Source organism: Felis catus, assembly GCF_018350175.1.
Source record: "Felis catus isolate Fca126 chromosome X unlocalized genomic scaffold, F.catus_Fca126_mat1.0 chrX_random_Un_scaffold_70, whole genome shotgun sequence".
NCBI classification, from domain to species: Eukaryota; Metazoa; Chordata; class Mammalia; order Carnivora; family Felidae; genus Felis; species Felis catus.
Window position 1 is genome coordinate 67,677 of NW_025408527.1, and position 26,038 is coordinate 93,714.

Consider the following 26,038-nt stretch of genomic DNA (forward strand, 5'->3'; position numbering starts at 1 on the left):
AGTCTTACCTGCCCTTGTTATTAGTCCGATAGCAATGAAAGTTAGCAGAGATTAATGTTGAATAAGAGAAGCAACATCTGTTCAGGCAGCTGCCCTAGATGAGGTCTTTGCAGGCTCTCCATGAATGAGGCAGCTTCTCTCCAGTAGCAAACATTAGGGGGTTGATAATGCCCAGGTGAGGTTTCAGGAGGATTCTGGGTATTCAGTGTTCTCCTGCTGGTCACTATAGCGTGTCTCGGGGTTCCACTTTTTCTTTGTCAGATTCATACATAAATATGGAAACCTGTAAATTCTGTGCATGCCATCTCCATGCAGCTCTGCCAACCAACAGTTAGGATCAGGACCTGATATTCCACAATCTGCCTTATGACTGGAGGAGAGGAGGTCTCCTTAATCCAGTGGATTAGGGTGGGTGACAGATTGGGCTATCCCGTCAGACACACACACCCATGATAGAGAACCAGTTTAGGGCAATCTTAGAGCCACCTTAACAACTACAACTGTTCAAGCTGTAAGGTATCTCACAGTCTACACAGCCAGCCCCCAATCCAGCTGCATACCCCAAATGTGATCCTGGAGGAGAATAGATGTATGTCCTAGGCATGTCTTTCTTCTTCAGTGACTGCCTCTGGCATCAATGACACCCCAGGAGGGACCAGGTCCTTTCCCGTCATCCCCAACCAAGAGACACCCACGATCTCACAAGTACGGGAAAATCTGGGGTTCTGGTTTCACTTATAGGTCATCATTCCATGATGCCAATCTTCTTTCTGTGGCACCTGAAATTTATCCTCAGAGCGGTCTTAAACCACATCTTACTCTACTGACTCACAATGCTATGAATCAATGGACAGCTCAGTGAATGAATGAATGAATGAATGAATGAGGTAGTGAAGAAAATATTAGAATGTAGAGCCAAATATGGCTATATGAGAAAGCTGAAGTTGAGTGACACATTTGACTCAGCGACGTGATGTTTATAGAGGAACTAACGTGTGTTGTTCCAGTGCACAAGGTCCACACAGAGTGTGGAGATGGTGTGTTTCCAAGTACTTTCCAGGACCATGAGAACGTCATGTGGACTAGCTCATGCAGAATGCCTCAGGAGTCATTGGTGACTCTCAGGCAGAGTCCCAAAAGGTTCTGTTGGGCCTGAAGCTTACACCATTTGGAAGGTTCTCTTCTAAAATTATGAAAACAAGTACAAAAGTGAATATTTAGGATTAGAAGAAAATTTATAATGAACCATAAAGGTGACAACTAAATTACTAAAATTCCAAAATATTATGTGTCTATCTATCTATCTATCTATCTATCTATCATCTATTCATCTATCTATATAAATATGATGAAGCAAAAGTTCAAGGTGAAAGATACAGTGGTTTTATTGTGAATCAAAACAGCTAGCTCTTGAAAATTTTACACACACACAAATCACATGGCCATGTGGACACATAACATGGGCCTGTGAGTGACAGTTGACTCTCTCTGAGAATAAAAATGCACTCAGGTGTATATTAAACCTTTAGTGTTTATTTTCACAACAAGTTTTAAAAGTAAACTAGCTTTCCCAACATTTTTTGTCTCAAAAAACTCTTGTTTCAAGTAGGATAACAATTCATGGGCTTCAGAATTTATCTTTTAGTTACATATGTTTCATTGTATTCTGACAACAGCCATATTTAGCCAAACGGATACTTTTCTGTAGCCCATTTCCAAGTTCCCAGATCCAGGTCCATCTATTGCTCAAGCAGCCTGGAATGACTTTCCAGCCTGCATAACTGTTGGAACCTGTCAGGGTTAGTCAATGAATAAGTCAAAAGAGAAAGCTTGCTTAGCTTCAGACAAACGACTGCATTTTAGGGCACACAGGTCCAGAGCAAAATGCGAGCTTTCCTACAATTTGTGCCAGACGGGCTCTTAGCAGTGAGCCTGGACTCCTAGGTCTAAAATAGGTAAACGGTGTGTACGATTAGTCTAGTTGTCATCCACATGGGGATAAACCAGTATACGCAAAGGATCCAGTCAGTTAAGAAGACAGCCAGGAGCCTGTCTGTTTTAAGGAAACCATTCAGCCATTGAACAAGAGCTACTTCCGTAAGTGGAATCTCAGGGAAATGTAGAGTTTAACAATCTTTCACAGGCTGGCAAAATGTTTACTGCACATTGAGATTTCATTCACCCACGTGTGGACTATGTGCAAATGATCCATTAACTTTGGATTCCAGACTGCTTTTGCAAGAACCATTTGAAGGTAGTGATAATATATAGAAAACATCTCTGTCATTGGTTTCAGCTCTCAGGGCTATTTTTCCCAAACAAACAAGCATGGCAGAAAAAATTCAGGAATTATCTTAAGAAGGAACCCAATCATTTATACTCAGGTGTCACAAAAAGAATGAGAGATTGCAGATTGTTTCTGTAAGAATCTATCTTGGATTTTAAAAATGATTGTTGCTTAATGTTTGATACCAGTGCTCTTTCATGTAATAAAATAATGTGTGTGTGCTATATTAAAATATGAAGTACGGTTAAAAGCCATGTTAGGAAAACATCTGGACAGTTAACACATCCAAGCAAGTAGAGGGAAGTACAACTGTTTGCAATATTTTAACAAATTAATTTGTGAGGCATTTGGGTACTAGAAAAGATGATGACTGTGCTACCCACAAGTGCTAGAGATGGATCCAAAATGAATCCAGCATATTCCCAAGGTCTCAAATTTCCAGAACATATTTACATGCCATAGAGAGCGGAACGATCACACATTTCATACAGACAGGGTAATGAGAGGTCTTCCTGCTAAAGTGTGGGTACAGGGGGAGTTAATTAGTCTTGCTCCTTGTTGCTTATCTCTTTCTTATTTTCTTTAGGATATTTTTATCAAATAGCTCTTTTTCCCGGTAATGCACAGGTGGCCCCTGTAGGTACTTTTTTTCTGCCTCCTTGTAATCCAATCCATCAAGTGCAGCAATTGAACAAATGATTGCTTCTGGCAGAAGAACTTCCAGAACAAAACTCACTTTGTCATCCCTTACCAGATTCAGCGTTTTCTTGTCTATTTGTTTGTAGATTTCTTGTAAATGTCTTACCACCACATCCAACTGGTCTTCGTCCTCCAGGTATGTTTCAACGCAGATCACGTACCTGCTCGAATTCCTAAATGATACCAGCCACCTGGACTGTTTCCTGCCTTGGACAATGTCCAGAAGATGGTGATCGGCCCCCTTTGTTTTCACGATGAAGTCCACTAGCTTCTGGTTGGCTCGGTCCTGAGCAGCCTTCATCCGGTCAGGGAGAATTTTCTTGCAGGGCCTCTTCCCGTCCAGGGAGGTCTCCTCCTCAGAATCTTCCAGGTCGGCATAATTCACCTTTGGGAAATCAATCTCCAGATCCCTGTCTTGGATGGCTTTCCTAATTGGGTAACTGATGTCAGCAGCATAATAGTCCAGGAAACTGCCTGCAAAAGAACCTCGCCTGAGGCTTTCTCTGTAGTGGGCAATCAGGGAGAAGCACCAGTTCACACTTTGCTCGTACAATTTCCTGGCTCTCTTTATTAGTTTTTCTTTCTCTTTACAATCCAGGTGCTTTAATCTTCGAAGAGGAACTCGAATGCCACTCATTTCACAGTGCATGTTTGCCTCAACCAAAAGCACCCTTGCAGTCTGCTCTGTTTGGCTGACACTCTTTACTACTGCAGGCCAAAATGGGTGATCCTGAAATTTGAACCAGACCATCATTCCTCCTTCAATGGGACAAGGCTCTTGTGGAAAACCCATGCTTGCCACTTGTCCCATTTCTTTGTTGGCATTCTTTTTAATAGGGGTGGTGGGGTTAATAGCCTTTGAGTTGACTGAAGGTTGAAGTTCTTGCAGCCCTTTCTCAAACTCTGTCACCTGCAGCTTCCTTTTTCTATTTGCCAGACCGAGTGAATAACACCGCCTCTGTTTAGGGGCACTGGAGGATGCTGCTGCACCTTCCAAGCCTGGCTTCCAGGCAACCTCTCCATGGTCCTCAACATTCCCCAAGAAGGCAGAGCTTTCAGAGGAGACAGCCAGGGTCCTTGGGTAGGTGTCATGTGCCTCTTCTTTGTGAGCTTTGGGCAAAGTGAGGTTGAAGCTTGGTGACAAAGGTGGAAGGATGCCTCCATCTTTAGCACTTGTACCCTTCTCTTTGACTGTGCGATGCAAAGACATACCTCTTGATGTGTCCCTATTTCCTTTGCCTCCTGTCTTATGATCATCTTCTGAAAGTGATGGGAACTTTGAGGACACACTGCAGCTTCGCGAGGACTTTGCTCGCCTTTCCTTTAGAGTACACGTGACCGTTGCGTGTGCGTGTGGTTGACCTCCTGTCTTATGATCATGTTCTGAAAGTGATGAGAACTTTGAGCACACGCTGCAGCTTCGCGAGGACTTTGCTCGCCTTTCCCTTAGTGTACGCGTGACCGTTGTGTGCGCGTGTGGTCGGCCTCCTGTCTTATGATCATCTTCTGAAAGCGATGGAAACTTTGAGCACACGCTGCAGCTTCGCGAGGACTTTGCTCGCCTTTCCCTTAGTGTACGCGTGACCGTTGTGTGCACGTGTGGTCGGCCTCCTGTCTTATGATCATCTTCTGAAAGTGATGGAAACTTTGAGCACACGCTGCAGCTTCGCGAGGACTTTGCTTGCCTTTCCCTTACAGTGCGTGTGACCGTTGTGTGCACGTGTGGTCGGCCTCCTGTCTTATGATCATCTTCTGAAGGTGATGGAAACTTTGAGCACACGCTGCAGCTTCGCGAGGACTTTGCTCGCCTTTCCCTTAGTGTACGCGTGACCGTTGTGTGCGCGTGTGGTCGGCCTCCTGTCTTATGATCATCTTCTGAAAGTGATGGAAACTTTGAGCACACGCTGCAGCTTCGCGAGGACTTTGCTCGCCTTTCCCTTAGAGTGCGCGTGACCGTTGTGTGCATGTGTGGTCGGCCTCCTGTCTTATGAACATCTTCCGAAAGTGATGAGAACTTTGAGGACACGCTGCAGCTTCGCGAGGACTTTGCTCGCCTTTCCTTTAGAGTGCGTGTGACCGTTGTGTGCACGTGTGGTTGACCTCCTGTCTTATGATCATGTTCTGAAAGTGATGAGAACTTTGAGCACACGCTGCAGCTTCGCGAGGACTTTGCTCGCCTTTCCCTTAGTGTACGCGTGACCGTTGTGTGCGCGTGTGGTCGGCCTCCTGTCTTATGATCATCTTCTGAAGGTGATGGAAACTTTGAGCACACGCTGCAGCTTCGCGAGGACTTTGCTCGCCTTTCCCTTAGAGTGCGCGTGACCGTTGTGTGCACGTGTGGTCGGCCTCCTGTCTTATGAACATCTTCCGAAAGTGATGAGAACTTTGAGCACACGCTGCAGCTTCGCGAGGACTTTGCTCGCCTTTCCCTTAGAGTATGCGTGGCCATTGTGTGTGCGTGTGGTCGGCCTCCTGTCTTACGATCATCTTCCGAAAGTGATGGGAACTTTGAGGACATGCTGCAGCTTCGCGAGGACTTTGCTCGCCTTTCCCTTAGTGTATGCATGATGGTTGTGTGCGCCTGTGATCGGCCACTGTCTGGGGTGTTTTTATTCTGTGAACACACCAGCAGCGATTTGAGGTTTTTTCTTTTCCTAAGACTCCTCAGTAAGGTACCTTTAGGCTTCCGGTACTTTTTACGAGCTTGCATTTGTGGTCCCCTTTGAGATGGTGTAGTGGTCTCTAGACCATCTGATGCTCTTGCTGGACCGAAATTTGCTCTCTTATTCAGGATCTCCAGTGCCACTTTAAGAGCATTTCTGTAGGCCACTTTCTGTCCTGGTGGAACACTGGCCTTTGACTGGGCCACAAGCATAGAGGTAACGGATTCAATTTGAGACTCATTTAGGAGCTTTATGTCTGTGCTTTTCACTTTAATTTTTTTACCTACTGAGAGTATTTGAACTTCTAGAGAAAGTGCTCTTTTCCTCATATATTTTGGTGAGATCCCAGATCTGGACAAAACCTTTGCTGGCCAAATGTGGCCTTTCCAATTGCATAGGATATACTCAGCAGCCATTATGATTTGAGTTTCCTCTCAAGACGGAATTAATAGAGGTTGAAGGGTCTGGCCGTCATACCCACAGCCATGGTAGGTGTTCCCTAAAGCAATGTTCTTCACCACACCTTTTGGCCTAGGACCACAAAGGGTTTACACCTTATGTGGCCTGTCTTTCTTCACCTGAATCTCCCAGGGTCGCTGGAGCCTGTGTTTTGAATGGACTATATTGGAGAGTACTGGAATGTGGAAAAGGAAAAGAAGAAAAGTATTAGAAAAAATACTCCTTTTGTGTGAAATTAGAACAATGTTGGTCAATGAGAATTGATAAGAGGCAAAGCAAAGAAATAGAGTGTGTATCAGACGGTGGGGGGGGGGGGTAAAATACACGGCAAGTATCAGGGAAAAATACAGAAGATACCAGAGGAGTTTTATAACTTGCCAAACCCAACTTCTTGCCCTGCTTGTTATGACTGCATATTAAAGAGCATCTGTGTGGGGAGGTGGGTGTCATTTTCTAGATCTCACCTGTGGTATTGGACATCCTGTGCCTTTTGTGCTCCCCCGGGTTCATTCTGGGGGAATGTTTCAGTTTTTATTTCCCGGGGTGCTGGTGCCACCCTGTGTACCCAGGGAAGCCAGGGGTGATCTCCAGCCTACAGACACTGAATGTCAGCATAATGTTGTGTTCAAGAGCACGAGCCTAGAATCCAAAGGTTCACAAAGATCATCATGGTGGTTACTGGTACCATCTTCATAAGAGTTGCTGCAGGCGTGGGCCATTGGCTGTGACCTGCACTTTTTCATTTCTCTATGGTGGTTTAAAAGGCTTCCCCCCACCCCACCCTCCCCACACCAAGCACTTAATTTGTGTAAAGAAGTGGCTGTAGAGTGAGGAGCAAAGTAAACCACACTCCAGATTCAACATGAGATGACTGCAAATGGGATGTTTAGTAAAATGGGAACGTCTTACTGAATGCCACGTAAATCCTGGGAGGTGTGGTTCTGTGAGCTACATCTGTTGATTCATACGCTCCAACTGCGTGTCCAGCAGACCCTTTATTCTGCTCTGTGCTTCTGAGGTGCGCTGTCCTTCCAGGGATCAAATGACGTCAAATGTAGATAGATACCCAGGACGTATGCACCTCTAATGTCAATCTAGAAAATCAGAAAAGCAGACGGGAAGTTAAGCCAATGAAATGGGGATGGATTCATCATTTTCCCTTCCCCAGCTCTGGAGTGCAGGCCATTCTGAAACAGAAATGTTAGTTAAATCTCACTTATAATGTAGACATGTCTATTTTCTTCCTTCTTTTGCATTTCAAATACATCTCCACGTGAAGCTACTTAGTTTATCCTAGTCCTCCTATTTCAGAACAGTGGGAAGTACTGCTTTCATACTTTCAGTACAGCCTTTGTCTGTCTTGGACACACAGATTTAATGATAGTAGTGGCTTGTGTGTGTGTGTGTGTGTGTGTGTGTGTGTGGTGTGTGTGTAACAAAAACAGAGTCTATAAAGTAAGTGTGTTTTTGGTGTTTCTGAAGTAACGCTAAATGCATTTGTGGAGAACATAAAACGTGTAGAGAGATATATACAGGAGGCAATACATTATAGATGCTCACTCTCAATATGATGGTGTATGGGCTTCTCACACATTTCCTATGCATCCATATACACATGCCTGGTGCATATTACCTAGGACTATATTTCTTCACTCAAGAGCATATTTGATCACTGTTTCATGTGAATGCTAATTTTTCACATAACTTTTGTGAGTCTCTTTACAATGTGGTTTTTCCCTGACATTTAAAAACTTTATTTAAATACATTTCAAACACTCAGATGTGTGTAATGCAGAAAATGCAACTGTTCTCTCAATCCCTCCCCCCCAGAAATTCCCTGTTCATGGGTTCCGCTTTTCTGTACACACTGCACAAATATGTATAATAATTCATTTATAGATTTTAGCTCATCCATTATCAGTTTCAAATGATATATTTCATAATACAAAATATTATTTCTCTAAGAAATGTGTGTATGCACAACTTTCTTCACACATACTCATAGATATAATATGAAATGTATGACTAACTATACATACTTTGGGCATAGTCCGCACACACTTTTTCTTGCCAGACTGTACGATCATGCAGGTATTGTGTCCTCTGCTTTAGAGAACTCAGCGTACTGGCTCTCAGAACACAAGTGTCACGTGAGGACACAGAACAAAAGGGAGAAGGAAAAACAGGTGACTCAGCCACTGCAATCTCCCTGCAGCAGGACCTGCCAGCCTGTCACACAAAACAGGAGGGCCTGAGTCACCTCAGCCCCAACCAGATAGCTACCGACCCCCAAGACACACATACACACACTTACGCACATACACTCACAGATATGTACACACACTCAGAGCAACGACGTTAGTGACCCAAGATGCCTGATATTGATGCATATAATCCATGCTTTCTGCTCTACACATGCAAGCAAATGTTTCTGCTTCCAGTGTAAATGTTGTTTTCAGCTCCTTATTTTGAAAATACACGTGGGAGAAAAACAACAAACAAACAAACAAATAAACAAACAAAGTTAGAGAGGGAGGGAGCCAAAACATAAGAGACTCTTAAAAACTGAGAACAAACTGAAGGTTGATGACGGGTGGGAGGGAGGGGAGGGCGGGTGATGGGTATTGAGGAGGGCACCTGTTGGGATGAGCACTGGGTGCTGTATGGAAACCAATTTGACAATAAATTTCATATTTAAAAAAAAAAATGAAAATACACGTGGAAAATCTAAAATGCTGTTTACAATTATAAAGTAGAAAAAATGTTAAGCATCAGTAATCTGATCACCTAGGAGGAATGCTAACTGCAAATATGTGAGTCCACAGACTCTATTTGTACATATTTTATATAAGGTACTAAAAAGGGTTTTAAAAACCGTACCACCAGGGCACCTGGGTGGCTCATTCAGGTAAGCATCTGACCTTGGCTCAGGTTATGATCTCACGGTTCGTGAGTTCAAGCCCTGCATCAGGCTCTGTGCTGACTGTGCAGAGCCTGCTTGGGGTTCTCTCTCCCTCCCTCTCTGCCCTTCCACTGTTTGTGCGCTCTCTCTCTCTCTCTCTCTCTCTCTCTCTCTCTCCTCTCTCTCCCTCCCTCTCTCTCAAAATGAATAAATAAGCTTAGAACAAAACCCATACCACCTATTTGAATACTCTCTCATATTCACATTTGTGTATATCTATTATAAAAGTATGAAACACTTCGATGGAGTAACTTTCACCAGACAACCAAAACAGCAATTACGGTTGTTTTTCCAATTACTAAAGCAATGCATCTTTGAGAGAGGCAATCAGAAGGGAAGGGTGTGAAATGAAAGTATTAAATCCTAAGTGGACTTCTCACCATATGCTTTGGCCCATTGTCCAAATATCTTCCATGAAGGGTTGGTACCTAATCTTGCAGAGGGTTTTCTTTTTCTTTTTCATACTAACAGAAGCTCAGCTCTCTTCTTTCCCTCTAAAGATGTATACAGGTGGGTGCATAGACAGACATGATAGAAAGAGATAATAATATTTAAGTGTTGATCCTCTTTTTGCACACCAGGGGCAATGAATTAAAATAGACTCTTGGGGTGTCTGGGTGGCTCAGTCAATTAGGCATCCAACTTCAGCTCAGGTCATGATCTCACAATTCGTGAGTTCGAGCCCTGCATCGGGCTCTGTGCTGACAGCTCGGAGCCTGGAGCCTGCTTTGGATTCTGTGTCTCCCTCTCTCTTTGTTCCTCCCCTGCTCGCACTCTTGTCTCTCTCTGTTCTCTCTCTCTCTCTCTCTCTCTCTCTCTCTCTCTCTCTCTCAAAAATAAACAAAAATTTAAAAAATTAAAAAAATTAGAATCTTGAATGACACGAAAGTAACTTTCCAAGTGACCCCCAATCCTCAGAGACCTTGAATATGAAAATGCATCCAGAATTTTAGTTTCCTATGATCTATCAAACATGCCTGCCCAGTAAAATCACATAGAATAAGACAGAAGTGGAATGGTATAAATAGCAACTCCACAATCTATAACTTCACAGTCAATTCCAGACCATCAAGAAGTAGAGCCTTCAGATGGACCAGCTTCAATTTTTAAGTCCTGGTATACCTTTTGTTCTATTCCATTTGCTCTTTGGTTATGGAATGAAAGAGCCTGATGGCAGTGAGTATTTATTTATCCAATCAACGGCCATGAGTTTTAGAATTGTTTTGGAAGCTTTATTCTTTAACTCCTTTCCCCAGGGAGGGCTGTAATCACTTCACTTCCAAAGAAAAAGGAAAAGAAAACAACCCTCTGGAGGTGTTGTCTCAAAATGAGGGCACTTTCCTTGCTATGACTGCCCCCATCCCACTCCCCAGATGCAGGAATTCTCTCATATTTACCCCAATGCCCCATCCCTACAATTACTGCCTATTTGTTGGAGCTTCTTTCAAGCTGTAGGTTTTGTGAGTTTAAACTGTCCCCCAAATATGTATTTCCTTAAATGGATGAGTTGGCAGTTCCCCTTTTTTATTATAAAGGCACATTTTATGTCATTTCAGTTATAAAAGAAAATACATTCTTGCCTATTTTTGCACCTTTCCAGTGCCAGATGAATTCAGCATGAACTTTCACATGCAAGAGTTGTTAAGCTTTCATTGGGTTTGAATTCTATTTGTAGGACAACTGAGTGGGATCTTCAAACCTTTCCCTTATGTTGTTCACTAGTTTCATAAATTCATAGAGGTCATGCCTACTTGGAAACGTGAGCCATTTTTGTACAAACATTTAAATGGCAAATGTTACAAATTGAAAAATCATGAACTGCCCTCAGTCGTCTCAAAGAAGTGAAAAAAATAGGCTTGTTTCTCACCTACAAATGATCAGCTATGACACTAAATAGACATACACCTTCAAATCGCTGAGGTCTGCCTCCCAATTTTTCATTAACAAAGAAGGACCAACAGCGCCTAGTCTTGCAGACACACATCTTCAAGAGCTATCTACTCACAGAAGGAGAAGCAAGAGCACTTGAGCAAAGAACTATACAAAGTTCAGGGTTTCCCTCAGGGCCTTGTTTTAAGACTAAAGAGACTTATCTCCTATTCCTCTAGCAAACTCAGGTGGTTTCTTCCTTCCAGTAGGCTAACTTTCTTCCAAAGGTGTTCTGTTAACCCCTCGGGTCCCTATTACCTGCCACAAGGAAACCTCCACTACCCTCTATAACACCAATGAAATCATGCATGGCATTAGGGTTAAAAAAAAAAGTCAAGGGCAGCCTCCATAATTACTAGTATCTAGGCAAGTTGATGAGGTGTATATCTCAGAACCTATCGATTGCCCTGTGTCGTGCACAAGGAAAAAACTGTGCCCTCGTTCATATGATAAGTCATTGCATCGTAATTTGTCACAACGACACTGGACATATGCCAGGTCCTTGATACCCATGGGGAAAGACTAACAAACCTATAATCTAATCTGACAAGGGCATGTTATGTATCCAACACAAAGACTGATGCACACCTTCATGTATTGACACAGGAAGAAAATTCGGACAAAAAAAAATCGAACTAGAGACCAATTAAGTACAAATAATATGCTTTACATAAAGCACATATTCACATGGAGAACAATGGTATATACTTTATCTTAGGACACAAAAGACATGTAAATGAAAGAGAAAAGTCTAGAATGGCAAACAGAAATGTCATGGCATGGTTCCACTGAAAACAGAAGAGGAAAAAGGATGGAAGTGGGTGGTGAGGGTAGACATCACTTTTCTTTCCTTTTTTTTTTTTTAAACTAGTTTTCTCCCCCAGTGTAGAGCCCAACACAGGGCTTGAACTCATCGACCCTGAGACCTGAGCTGAGATCAAGAATCGGACGCTTAACCAACTGAGCTACCCAGGCTCCCCTATATCACTTTTCAAATCATGTTTTAAAATATTACAGAGAGGACGCATTTATGTGTACATAGGTACCAAAAACCTTACTTTATAAGGACTCTAAGGAGATATGAAGTGAAATACTGGATGTAAGTGAACAAAAAGAAGGCAACCAAAACTGTACCATGCCGTTAGCATAGAAAACGATGAGAATATATTTGAAATGTCTTTGAGGTGTACTTTACATTGGTCAAAGGAAAAATTATTATTAAAATGTATATTTTTAACCACATAAGAGATACTGTATTGCAGTCCAAGAAGAGAGCAAAGGACTGCTGAATGTGTGAAGGAACAATCTTCCAAAATAAAGAACGATATCAGGTGGTATATTTGATGTGCCAAACTGCAAGCATAATACATTCCATCACACACACACACGAAGACACACATACAAACAGGTCTAGGCTCATCATAGTAAAAGTTCTAGAAACCAAAGGGAAAGGAAGGGCCTTAAAAACAAAGAGGGAAAAACAAACATGACTATTAAGCAACATTCTCTTATTATTTTAATTAGAGACAGCTTGATAGAATTCTTTGGAGACCAAAAAGGAAAAAAAAAAGTCAAAAAGGGAGCAATGAGACAAGAGTGCCATGATAGGAAGAGTGGGCACTTGTAGTTCTAGAAAAACCAAGGGAAGATATGGTGCTTCTGAGAAGCCATGATCTGAGGAGGAGACCTCAGAGCTTGGGCTCACACTTTGTCTTTTAGACATGCTTCTTAGTTTGTGTGTGTGTATGAGCTACTCATTGTGTGATAATACTCACAATATTATCCTCTAGGCTACACAAAGTAACATTAGATCTCCCAACCCTACCCATTTCCCTCATTTACTGACTTAAAATTTTCTCTCATTTTATGCACGCAATAATTTTACTATAAGTAGGAGTAAATGAGTAAACTTACATCTTAAGGGTTCATGGGACAATCGTTAAGCAGAGGTACATGATGAGAAATACTTGGGGACCTCTGCTTTCAAGTACTCAGGTAACAATTCCCTCGTGCAGTGGTGTCACCTTAGGACAGTAAAACGGGACTGAGGTATGACAGGTTATTCAATCACCCTAGCCCTTCACAAGAGGAGCTGCCATCCTCTCTTATAAAACAGGAGAGATTAGAGCTCTCAATGTCCAACTAAAGACCACACGCTGGCAATGCACACACACACACACACACACACACACACACACACAACTCACATTGATAGCAGACACCGACTAGTCTCGATGTTTCTACAGTTACTCCATCTCTCCAGTCTGTAAATATCCTCGTTAAATGTTTCTGTCTCCGGGAAGGAATGGCTTACCCCAGTTGTCATGGAAACCAGAATATCATCAAAATGTTCTCCCTGATGTTAGCTTTCTATGGAAACCAGGAAGTACTAATACATCCTCAGATGCAGAGCGTTGATTTCACTCTCAGTCAGTTACACCCTGACCAATCCAATGAATGAATGAATGAATGAATAAAATATTAGAGACAGTACTCGATGTTCTCATGGAAAAGGCATTGAGGGCAGGGGAGTTTTCACAAAATGGATGAGAGGAAATAAAGTAGAAAGATAACAGCTTTACACACACAGACACACACACAGACACACACACGCCCCACACTTAGGATCCAAGTCCTGTTAAGGACCTCCTTTCAACCTTCCAGGACACATGAGGCCAGGTGCATTTGTGTAGGTGGGATCCAAGGACTGTCACTCAATTTAAAATGACCCAAGAGGAGAAAACATGTGAGGATAAAGGACCTGGAGGTCAGAGGAAGGCAAACTAGAAACTCAGGTTGCAGCAGGACCAAATGACCCTGAGTCAACACTTGGACAAATGTGTATTGACAGGGTTTTCAGGACACCAGTGGTTCCTGAGAAGAGAGACAACTTCCACAAATGTCCTTGATCTAGGACATTAGGGAGGTGGAGATGAACCTCTTACATTTGGAATCTGTGCTCAGCAGGTACTGCTGCAACCACACTGCCAAAGAATACTATGCTCAGAGATAGGGCTCCTGTCATCAGGGCACACAGCACATACTTCTTCTCTCATAGTCATTTATTTTAGGGGACAGAGCTGCCCTGTGGTGCAGCTTTTCCTCCTATTAATGAATTCTAGGTGATTCTTCTGTGGCCAGTCTTGGGCAGTGATGTGCTGGAAACAGGTCTTTGGGAAGGGAGACTGCAGTTCCGATTTCCAGGGTTTTCCTATTTCCATGATGCAAATACTCCCACTATGGCCGACTTTAAGCCACCAACATGATGTCACTGAATGCTGATTTGGCGAGTGATGCCCCAAATCAGCCCTCATGAGGTGATGGATCCAGACACAGACACAGATGGCCCAGCACAGCCCTGGACCCCAGATTCTGAAGCAAGACAAAGCCCTCCCATCCCGCATGCAATCCACAAGAGAAGGGCAAGCTGGACTTTTATATAACAGTGTGCCAACTAAATAAAGGCTTTCAACATGTTCTTAGTGTAGAGGAGTGGGAGAGAGATATCAAGACACCCCCCCCCAGTGTAGCCTATGTAGTTTTGGGGGAGGGAAAATAGTGGGGTGCATTCATGGTCGATCTTCTCAAATCAGAGATACTTTCTGAAAGACGGATGTGGGTTTGAGTCTCAGCTCTGCCTCTCCTCAGCTGTGTGACTTTCACATTGTGCCCTAAGGTCTCTGTTCCCTAGTGTCCATTTTTGTCAAATCAGCTCATAGTGTCTCTGCTCTCAAAGGGTTGGTTAAGCTTTATGAAAGAACACTGGACGTCAGCAGTGCCCGGTGGTCATTCTGGAACCCTGGTAGGGAGGGGGGTCCCTGAGAACCTGCTGGAGGGCCAGTGAGGTCTTCCTCTCCCTACTCAGTATCAGTGAATCTGGATTTCTTGGTTGCCTTCCACTGAAACAACAGACTGTAAGAGGTGAAGAGGCAGGTAAGAAAATCGAGGCCTTTCCTATTCAGGTAGGTATTGAATAGACTTGCAAAGATGTAAAACAATGCCATACTTTTAGTACTTTTGTTTGTTTGTTTTCAAAAATATAGTAATTTTTTCAAAAACCATATTTACATGTAAGCAATAATGAGCTGAATATTATTTTTAAATGAATGCATTAAAATAGACTGCTAAGGGGCGCCTGGGTGGCTCAGTCGGTTAAGCATCCAATTTCGGCTCAGGTCATGATCTCACAGTTGGTGAGTTTGAGCCCCATGTCGGGCTCTGTGCGGACAGCTCAGAGCCTGGAGCCTGCTTCAGATTCTGTGTCTCCCTCTCTCTCTGCCCTCCCCTGTGTCTCTCTCCCACTCAAAAATAAAGAAACGCTTAAAAAATTTTAAAGAAGGGAAAAAAAAAGACTGCTTAGTCTTTTTCAAAATACTTGAATATTTTATTAAAGTGGCCTCAAGAGCATTATTTTTGAAAAATTAAATCAAGTTAGTTAACATACACTGTAGCATTGGTTTTAAAAAGCATTATTTTTTCATTAAAAATTTAAAATATTTTATTGAATTGAAATTCATATATTTATTTATTTATTTATTATTTTTTAGTTTTATTTTTAGTTTAGTTTTTTTTATATATATTTTAGTTAGTTAATATACAGGGCAATGTTTGTTTCAGAAGTAGAATTCAGTGATTCATCACTTCCATACAACACCCGGTGCTCATCGTAACAAGTGCCCTCCCTAATATCCATCACCCATCCAGCCCATCTCCCACCCACCTCTCTCCATCAACCCTCAGTTTGTTCTCTATCGTTCAGAGTCTCTTGTGGTTTGTTTCCCTTTCTTCTCTTCTGCCTCCCTTCCCATATGTTCATCTGTTTTGTTTTGTAAATTCCACATATTAGTGGAAAAATCATATGGTATTTATCTTTCTCTAACTTATTTCGCTTAGCATAATACATTCTAACTCCAACCACGGCACTGCAAATGTCAAGGTGTCATCTTTTTTTTTTTTTTTAATTTTTTTTCAACGTTTATTTATTTTTGGGACAGAGAGAGACAGAGCATGAACGGGGGAGGGGCAGAGAGAGAGGGAGACACAGAATCGGAAACAGGCTCCAGGCTCTGAGCCATCAGCCCAGAGCCTGACGCGGGGCTCGAACTCACGGACCGCGAGATCGTGACCTGGCTGAAGTCGGACGCTTAACCGACTACGCCACCCAGGCGCCCCTTCATCTTTTTTTTGATGGCCAGTTAATATTCCATTGTCACATTTTAAAGTATACTATTCGATGGCATTAGGTAAATTTTCAATGTTGTGAAATCATGACCTCTATCTTCTTAACAAAACATTTTCAGAAGTTCTAAAGGAAATCTTATACCCACCTTATACCCAGCCACACCTCATTCCCACCTGCCCCTACCTCCTGGCAACCACAACTCTACTTTCTGTCTTTATGGGTTGTCTTATTTTGAATATTTCATATGAGTTGAACCACACATAGTGTGGTCTAGCTTACTTCATGTAGAATGATGATTTTAAGGCTCATCTACATTGCAACGTTCCTTTTAATGTCTGCATAATATTCTGCTTTATGGATATTCCACCTTATGTTTACCCATTCATCTGTTGATAGAGGATTGAGTTGCTTCCACTTTTGGCTGTTTTGAATAGTGCTACTATGAACATACATGTTCATGCGTTTTTGGAATGCCTGTTTTAAATGGAGGGTGGTATATACCTCTAGGAGCAGAATTGCTGAGTCATATGCTAATTATATGTTTAAGCTTTTGAGGAACCACCAAGCTGTTTTCAACAGTGGCTGTGCCACTTTAAATTCCCACCAGCAGTGTGTGTATAAGGCTTCCAATTTCTCCACATTCTCAACAGCAATTTTGTTATTTTTCCCTTTCCCCTGAACCTTAGTTTTAGACACCCTAGTGGGTGTTAACAGCTATTGTTAGGTTTTGATTTCCAATTCCTAATGACTAATTATGTTGAGCATATTATCATGTGACTGATGGCCATTTGTATATCTTCCTTGGAGAAATATGTATTCAGATCCCTTTCCCATTTTTGCTGTTTGTTTGGTCATTTGGTTGGAGTTGTAAGGGTTCTTTATATACTCTGGTTACTAGACTCCCACTAGACATATAATTTGCCAATGTTCCCTCCCATCTTGTAGGATATCATTTCTGTCGATAGTGTCTTTTAATGCAAAAACATTTTAATTTTGATGAAGGCCAGCCTACCTATTTTTTGTTTGTTTGTTGCTTTTGGTCTAATATTTAAGAAATCCAAGGTCATGAAGGTTTACTCCTCTGTTTTATTCTAAGAATTTAAAAATTTTAGCTGTTATATTTAGGCTTTTTGTGTATGGTGTGACTATAGTGTCCAACTTCATTCATTTGTACATGGATGCACCATTGTCCCAGAGGCACTTGTTAAAGAGACTATCCTTACCCCATTGAATGGTCATCATCAGTCATCCCTCACCCAACACACTGGTGTGCTTACAAGCGCCAGTGAAATGCTGAGCATTATAGGGAAGAGAATTGCAAGTAAAACATAAATCATTGGCTTAGCATTAACCTGTTACTTGAAGTAGGCAGTATGAAAGTGTGATCAGACTGAATAAAATATTGAAGCTTTGCTTCCAAATCTTAGATGAAAGAAGTAAAATGTGTGATTAAAAACAGAAAAAAAATACAGAGCTTGTAGAAAGTAAGGCAGGTACAAAAAAGCGAAATGTCAAATGGAAAGAGTATAGGGGAAGAGAGAGAGGGAGAGAGGGGAAGGGAGAAGGACAAAAGCAAAGAGTATCCCCCAATTTCGAATTGTACGGTATATCGGAGTGGTGGAATAAAGTATGAATTTCATTTCCTTCATAAATTTTATATTTTCTAAAAATTATTTTACCACGAATGTTTATTGCTTTTATAATTAGAAGAAAGACTTAACAGTAGAACTGAATTTAACTAAGAGTGCCCCATATTAAATTATTTTTGGAAAGTGGCATGTTCCTTATTAGCTAAGCTCTAGAAGGATAACTTGATAATTCATGAAATCCTCTTGGCATCACTGTATGAAACCAAAACGTGGTGTAGTGATCTATAGATAGCAGCCATCCAATACCTGTGTTTTCATGTAGTCGGATGACAATTGAAATGCATCAATTTGACTTCCCCTTAAAAGTTTAATACAGATAAGTTCAAGTTTGGTGTTGGAAAAGTCAAAAGATGTTATAACTCAATCTTGGTTATTCGTGGAGCAGATACTCCACTAATGTCCTTTGTTCCTATTTCTTTTCTGTTTTTCAGATTTTTAATAGTTTCCTAACATCCATGGACTGCATTTGCAAAACAATGACAGTGGTGTTAGGAAGCCACAAGATGGAGATGTTGAGCTGCCATTGTTAATGACAGTCAGGTCCTCCTTGACAAATAACAGTGGTTCCAACTTCAGTGGGGTTGAGAGCAACCTGGAGAATTTATTTAAAATGCAGATTCCCAGGGGCGCCTGGGTGGCTCAGTCAGTTTAAGCGTCTGACTTTGGCTCAGGTCATGATCTCACAGTTCGTGGGTTCGAGCCCCGCGTCAGGCTCTGTGCTGACAGCTCAGGGCCTGGAACCTGCCTCAGATTCTGTGTCTCCTTCTCTCTCTCTGCCTCTCCCCCACTCACTCTCTCTCTCTCTCAAAAGTAAATAAACATAAAAAAATAAAAATAAAATAAAATGCAGATTCCCAGTGCCCACCCACATATTTGATTGGGCAGGCCTTGGATAGACCCAAGGAATCTGGACTCTAACACTCTCCTTTCTGTGATTTTGACATAGGTGATCCCACGCACCACACTTTGAGAAACTATGATGTAAATGGTAATCAAAACCATGGACCTATATGGAAACATTTAGGGAAAGGGTATAAATTGAGAAAAGAACCGAGTAAAATCAAGTCTTGAGAAACGCCATCATGTGAGGGCTCATTTGAAAAGAAGGAACTTGCAATGGTAATAAGAAGTTGCGAGAGGGGCACCTGGGTGGCTCAGTCAGTTAAGCGTCGGACTCTTGATTTTGGCTCAGATGATGATCTCACAGTTCGTGAGTTTGAGCACAGCATCGGGCTCATGCTGACAGTGCAGAGCCTGCTTGGGTTTCCCTCCTTCAATCTCTCTCTCGCTCTCTCTGTCTCTCTGCCCCTCCCCTGCTCGTGCTCTGTCTCTCAAAATAAATAAATAAACTTTTATAAAAAGAATAAAAATGCCCTGTGACATTTGACACACCCTAAATAATTCATATACTTGAAATATATTATATTTCCCATCCCAAATTTTTTAATGTTATATTTAATCTTGATGATCAAAACATTCATTTTTTAGGCTCTGAAATATATAGCAGGCACTAGTTTGCAGTCAATGTTTGATGTTCAGGAAATTGTATACCAGTGGCTAAAAATGTGGCCATAATAATGACAATATAAAAATTATTATAATATAATCACAATTGTGGTATAACTAATTATAAACATTAATATTATTGTGCTGTTATCAATATTTGAGTGCTTGCTTTATATTATTGAGTGCCCATAAGATTTTTTATGCATTATTTCACTTAATTTCATCCAAAATACTATGAGAACAATACTGCTGTTATGCCTTTAAGATAGTAAGAAAGTCACTGAGGCTTAGGGAGGTCAAGAAATTGGTTCAAAGTCTCACAGTCTGTAAGTGGGAAGGCTTCGTTTAATTTCATGCTGGACTTTGTCTCACAGTCTGTAAGTGGGAAGGCCTCGTTTAATTTCATGCTGGACTTTCAGTTCATGCTTCTAGGATTTTTGTGAGTTTCCCTTTAAGAAAACCCAATGCAGTCAAGTTTTACATTAATTTTAGAAAGGCATAGATTGCGGGGGCTTCCAGCTCCCCACCTAAGTCCTGGCTCTCCTTGTCTTCCTGGGCCCCTGTGTAGGCATCATTTCCCAGCTTTCCTTGCTGTTAGATGTGACCGTGTGACTGAGATGTAGGCAATGAGGTGTCAGTGGAAATGGTGTGTGCCACTGCCAGGCCTAACTCATAAAAAAAAAAAAAAAAATCCCCGTACCTGGCACACCTCCGTGCCCTTTTCCCCTTCTAGCAAACTGCAAAGGAGGCCACGTCCAGGGCACCCGTGGAAGTCACATGTTGGATGTGGCAGACTTTCTGACAGCCTGGGTCCCTGTAGAAGTGCATGGATAATGCCCACCATGAGGACATACTGACTTTCCCGGTAACGTTACAGGAGAAATAAACGAACTAGTTTGGAGTTATACATGTTTGGGTTTAAATGTCACAGTAATAGTGTACCACACCTGATGCAAGTTGGGTAAAAATAAATTTCAGGTATGCACTGTTCTATCATTATGAATTGCAATTGACTGCATTTCAAATGGTGGCTTAGACACATAGGAGGTTCACTTATTCCGGTTAACATGCAGTAGGAATACACTGTTCAGGGCTGGTGCTACACAAGGAGCCAGGATCTTCTCTTTTCTTGCCCCTCTGTCCTTAAATGTGGCTTTTGTCTCCAAGGTCACAAGCATTGTATCTATATCGCTGGCAGGACAAAGGGTAAAGATCAAAGGGGGAAGCCAGCTGCATCTTTCCAGTTCATGAAGCTTTCCTAGGAATGCCACCAGTGTCATCTGGGACACGTATCATGGCCAGCCCAGGGGCTGGACTGGGCCACGTGCTCACCTCTACACATAACGGGGTCAAGGTTCTGTTAGCAAGGATGAAAAGGATGAAGGGTAGAATGCTTAGGTAGATGCACGGCCTGCCATAGCACTTATGTTACACTGTATTTATTAATTATCCAAATCCCTTGTGGTAGCTTCTTACAAATCCAGATTCCTGTCCTCGTGCTAGCCATAAAGAATCAGAATGTCCCTGAAAATTTGGATGCACACTACTTTCAGGTTGCTGAACTGCTGATCTTTGCTCTATCGAGGATAGCCCCTTTGTCTTTTCACCTGGTCTGGTGTCCATGAACTCTTCAATGGGTTTATCATTTCATGACGTTTAGGTGCATTCCAAAACGTTAAAGACAGTACCTTCCTCAAGTAACTTGTTTTGAAATTTACATTGAAACCTACAACTTTTTAAAGGACTCCCACATCTGCCGTCACACTGTTCAAACACACAAACACTGCTAGAGATCATGATTTACAGCTGAAGATGAGGTTTATTTCCAGAGCAACAAAGTAACCCAAAACGGTCACAGGTGCGGGCCAGGGGAGAGCAGTGGGGCAAAATACCAAAGGTCTGGTCCTAGCTCTACTGTGAAGCTCTACAAACTTGGGTAAACATTTGTGCTCTTTGATCCTCATCCTCTTAAATTATAAACTGGCCTTACACTAATTCATCTTCCAGAGGGTTATTAAGATGATTAAATGAGCTATGGGTATGTATACTTTCGAAGGGCAGTAAAGCTTGCAGAAATGTTGTTTTTATTTGCGGGCAAACAGTAACCAATTTGAATTGTAAGTTTCAAATCTGCTCGGTCGAATCGTACAGGTTTCCAGCATGATCAAGGTGAGGCACAATAGTACAGTCTCATTAGCACACAGATGATTGGATTACAGTGTAGTGAGAGGAGAGAGGCAGCACAAATCACAGTATCAGGCAAAGGAAGGAGTGCCAACCAAGACTTGACAGAGAAGTCGACTGAGCTTGTTCAAAGGCCCAGTGGTGAAACAGCAATGGTGTGCTTGAGGAAACTGCAAGAAGCTCAGGATGGAGTGGATAAAAGGGAAGTTAAACGAGTCCAGATGCTAAGGGTTCTCATACATAGGGTAGACCCTCTTGTGGAGGCTCTGAGGAATTCACCGAAGGATCTTAGGCATCCTAGTATCAGCTAATATTTGAGGATTCAGAGTTAGACAGTTCTGGCTTAGAGTCTTCATTCTACTCCAAGCTGTGGTTTTTGGCACAGGATAAATGAAATGACTGGTGGACCAGGATAGGGAAGCGGAATCAGGGACAGAGTGAAACTTGGCATATGATAGACATGGCATAGCTGATAGTGGGGAAGTGTGTGCCATTCAATAAATGAGGGTGGTACAATTATTTTTTCATGGGAGGAAAAAAGAAATTAGATCACTACCTGAGAGCAAGCACAAAGATCAATTCAACATGATCAAAGACTAAAAAAATGCAAGATCACACCTTAAAACATCTATAAGAAAACATAGGAGAAAACTTTTATGACCTTAGGGTTCAGACAATTTTATCTGCAAAGGCCCAGGAGGCAAGGAAACAAATAGATGAATTGGACAACATCAAAATTTAAAACATTTGGGCATCAAAGGACATTCTCAACAAAGTGTTCAGGCAATCCATGGAATTGATAACAACGATTGCAAACAATCTCTCTGATAAGAGATTAAAATGCTGAACATATAAAGAGGTCCCGCAAATCAACCACAACCACCACCACAACTACAGCAAAGGTCATCTGATTAAAAAATTGTCAAAGGACTGGAATGGACATTTCTCCAAAGAAAGTATACAAATGGCGATAAGCGCATGAAAAGAGGCTCAACATAACTAATAATTACTGAAATGCAAATCAAAACCACAAGGAGACAGCACTTCACACTCATTTGGATGCCCATTATCAAGCAAACAAAATACAAAAACAAAACAAAGACCAAAAAACCCGGAATAACAAGTGTTGGCATGGATGTGGAGAAACAGGAACAATTCCCCATTGTTGGTAGGATTGGAAACTGGTACAGTTACTATGGAAAACAGTATGGAAGAACCTCAAAAACTAAGCAATAGAGCTACCACACAATCCATCAATTCCATGGCTAGGTATATACCCAAAAGACGTGAAAGAAGAGAATCAAACAGATACAGAGTGTCAGAAAGATATTTGTGTACCTGTGCTCATACAGCACTTTCACAATAGATAAACGTGGAAACAAAGTGTCCATCCACAGATGACTGGAACCCCCCCCCCCCAAAAAAAAAAGTGGACTACATGGGGAAATCATCTCAGAGGTCAGCCCAGCCGCCGCCACCGCATGCTGCCCTTGGGGGCCTCGATCTGTCCTGTCCTGTCCTGTCCTGTCCTGACGGAGCCCGGGAGGACTCTGGGCGGGACATCACCTCATAGGTCAGCCCAGCCGCCCCCATCCCATGAGCCCTCGGGGGCCTCGTCCTGTCCTGTCTTCTGTCCTGTTGGAGCCCCCAAGGACTCCGTGGGGCCATCACCTCAGATATCAGCTCAGTTGCCACAACCCCACACTGCCCACAGGGTCTTGTCCTGTCCTGTCCTGTCCTGCCGGAGCCCCGGCGGATGCCTCAGAGACGTCACCTCAGAAGTCAGCCCAGCCGCCGCCACCCCACATTGCCCTCGGGGGCCTCGTCCTCGTCCTGTCCTGTCACAGTCCTCAAGGACTCCATGGGATCACCTCAGAGGTCAGCCAAGCAACTGCCGCCCCACACCCTGGTCCCCTCGTGGCTGAGTAGACGCCCCCGCCCACCTCCCATGGCCAGACAGAGTCACCAGACCCGCCTCCCCACCCGCCTGGCCTCCCTAAGGGTCCCTATGCCCCACCCTCATCTTCTGTCTCTCTGTCCCTCCCTCCATCCCTCTACCTGCACGACGACCTCCACACCGAGTCCTCTGCGAAGCTCCTCTGAGAGCCTCGGGAGGGCAACGAACTGCCCAGCGGTTCCTGGGCAGGAGCGTCGCTGATTGGTTGGCTAGGTGCACGTGACGGGGGCGGGACCTTCGCCGAGACACGCCCCCTGAAGGGACTGCCCAGGACCTTGGCGTCTGGGCCAAGGGTGGAGGCCAGGGCTCGGGGTTTCCCGTTCTACCGCCGAGGACGTTTCGCAGGCCATCTTCCTGGGAAATCACAAAAGGACACGGGAGTGGGCGACAGGTGCACCTTTCCGATGTGGGGGAATTTAACAATTCCTACTCCGTCTCCTCCCGGGGCCCTTTCCACCCACTGCTTCCGCTTGCAGAGGAATGGCCATCCTCCTGAGTGTTCTGTGTAAACCACCCCCCTCCCTTTTCTACCGCTTTTGGTTTTGTTTGGTTTTGTGGAAGACCCGTGTGTGTATCCTTGAATATCCTTGCTTCCTGGTGCGTTGCCTGGGTATTACAATAAACTGTATCGCGTTGTGCGTAGTATTCCGCCACATTCTTTCTCACCCAACATGGTGTCCTAACAGTGACTATACTATTCTGTGGAGCCACAGTGCTTTCATTTTGCCTGTGGTAGCACACACCGTTGTGGAACCACTCCTCGGTTCGTTCATCCATTTTCCTGTCCATGGACACGTGGATACTTTCCACTTTAGAGCCCTAAAAAGCAGTGATACTAGAAATATTCCAATGCCTGGCATCCGTGCAATATGCTTTGCAGCGTCGGAAGGAGCCAAAGAGGTTAAAGCAGTTAGTGACCTATTCCTAGGTCATAGGCTAGCTGAGTATTCAGTAGAGCAAAATTATTTCCAACGTATGTGACTCCACCAGCAGGTTGGGTTCTGATTGTTCCATATACGCACCAATACTGGGTATAATCAGATTACAATTGGCTGGGGAAGGGTGGTGGGGGGGGGAGGATGGGGATGGTGTCCGTGCTGGTGGCGGTGGCGGTGGTGGTGGCGGTGGTAATCCTCTTCAGCATTTCTCCCACGCTAAGAAGAATGAGCTCTTTTTTATGCTCATTGGCCAATGCAATTTCCTTTCCCACCACATTTATCTATGTGGGTGTTATGACCTTTCTTCCACTGGGTAGGATGACTTGCTTACAGTTTTGTAGAGCTAGACATCAGTCTTTACAGCAGCGTTTCCCTCTGCCTTTTTATCGCAATAAAGTAGAAACAATGCAAATTGTACCTGTTCAGCCATTTGTAGGTGTACAGCTCAGTGGCATTAAGTACATTCCCATTGTACAACCATTACTGCCATCCATCTCTCAACCTTTCTCATCTTTGCGGACTGAAACTCTGAACCCATGAAACACCTATTGCCCATTCCCTCCTCCTCCCACCCCCTGGCAACCACCACTTTACTCCCTTTCTCTATGAATTTGGGTACCTCATACGTACACCGTTTGTCCTTCTGTGACTAGCATATTTCACTGAGCATAATGTCTTAATTCCCCCACATCGGGAAGGTGGAGGCTTGTGCACCTGTCGCCCACTCTGGTGTCCTTTTGTGATTTCCCAGGAAGATGGCCTGCGAAACGTCCTCGGCAGTAGAACGGGAAACCCCGAGCCCTGGCCTCCACCCTTGGCGCAGACGCCAAGGTCCTGGGCAGTCCCTTCAGGGGGCGTGTCTCGGCGAAGGTCCCGCCCCCGTCACGTGCACCTAGCCAACCAATCAGCGACGCTCCTGCCCAGGCGCCGCTGGGCCGTTCGTCGCCATCGCGAGGCCCTCAGAGGAGCTTCGCAGAGGACTCCGTGTGGAGGTCTCTGTGCCTGTGGAGGGGTGGAGGGAGGGACAGAGAGACAGAGGATGAGGGTGGGGCATAGGGAAGACCCTCAGGGAGGCCAGGCGGGTGGGGAGGCGGGCCCGGTAGTCCTGCCTTGCCATGGGAGGTGGCGGGGGGGTGCCTTCTCAGCCATGAGGGGACCAGGGTGTGGGGCGGCAGCGGCTTGGCTGACCTCTGTGGTGATGTCCCCATGGCGTCCACTGGAGCTGTGACAGGACAGGACAGGACAGTAGAAGACAGGACGAGGCCCCCAAGGGTCCTGCGGGGTGCCAGCAGCTGGGCTGACCTCTGGGGTGATGTCCCTACGGAGACCTCTGGGCTGTGACAGGCCACGACAGGACAGAACAGGTCGAGGCCACCGAGGGCAATGTGGGATGGTGGCGGCTGGACTGACCTCTGAGGTGATGTCTCCGTGGACTCCTCTGTGGCTCTGACAGGACAGGAGAGGACAGGACAGGAGAGGACAGGGTAGGATGAGACCCCAAGGAGAGTGGGGTGGTGGTAGCTGGGCTGACCTCTGAGGTGGTGTCCCCACGGAGTCCTCTGGGGCTCCACAGGACATGATAGGACAGGAGGGGAAGGCATGAGAACGAGGCCCCTGAGGTCA

At 43.8% G+C, this 26,038-nt stretch overlaps 2 protein-coding genes across 7 annotated transcripts in view; one reads left to right on the forward strand and one right to left on the reverse strand.

Annotated features, from left to right (window-relative positions):
* Positions 1–26,038, forward strand: part of LOC123378916 (synaptonemal complex protein 3-like) — a 71,055-nt gene that overhangs the window by 35,310 nt on the left and 9,707 nt on the right. The window contains exon 1 of one of the 2 annotated variants that reach the window (XM_045051668.1): positions 25,253–25,407. The exons of the other annotated variant lie outside the window; for it this stretch is intronic. The gene's annotated coding sequence lies outside the window, so the exon portion shown is untranslated. Of the gene's footprint in view, positions 1–25,252; positions 25,408–26,038 lie in introns of those variants that run through there. 2 annotated transcript variants of the gene reach the window in all.
* On the reverse strand, positions 1,361–23,923 carry LOC111559186 (PWWP domain-containing DNA repair factor 3B-like). 5 transcript variants are annotated; one of them, XM_045051665.1, is made up of 4 exons: positions 23,579–23,923; positions 7,018–7,202; positions 6,573–6,747; positions 1,361–6,283 (listed from the first exon to the last, which is right to left on the reverse strand). In XM_045051665.1, the coding sequence occupies exon 4, from the start codon at positions 6,063–6,065 to the stop codon at positions 2,850–2,852; it is 3,216 nt and encodes a 1,071-aa protein (XP_044907600.1). In that variant the 5' UTR covers positions 6,066–6,283; positions 6,573–6,747; positions 7,018–7,202; positions 23,579–23,923; the 3' UTR covers positions 1,361–2,849. The 5 variants fall into 5 exon arrangements, with proteins under 5 accessions (XP_044907600.1, XP_044907597.1, XP_044907601.1 ...); XM_045051662.1 differs by lacking the exon at positions 6,573–6,747; XM_045051666.1 differs by lacking the exons at positions 6,573–6,747; positions 23,579–23,923 and adding an exon at positions 20,037–22,940.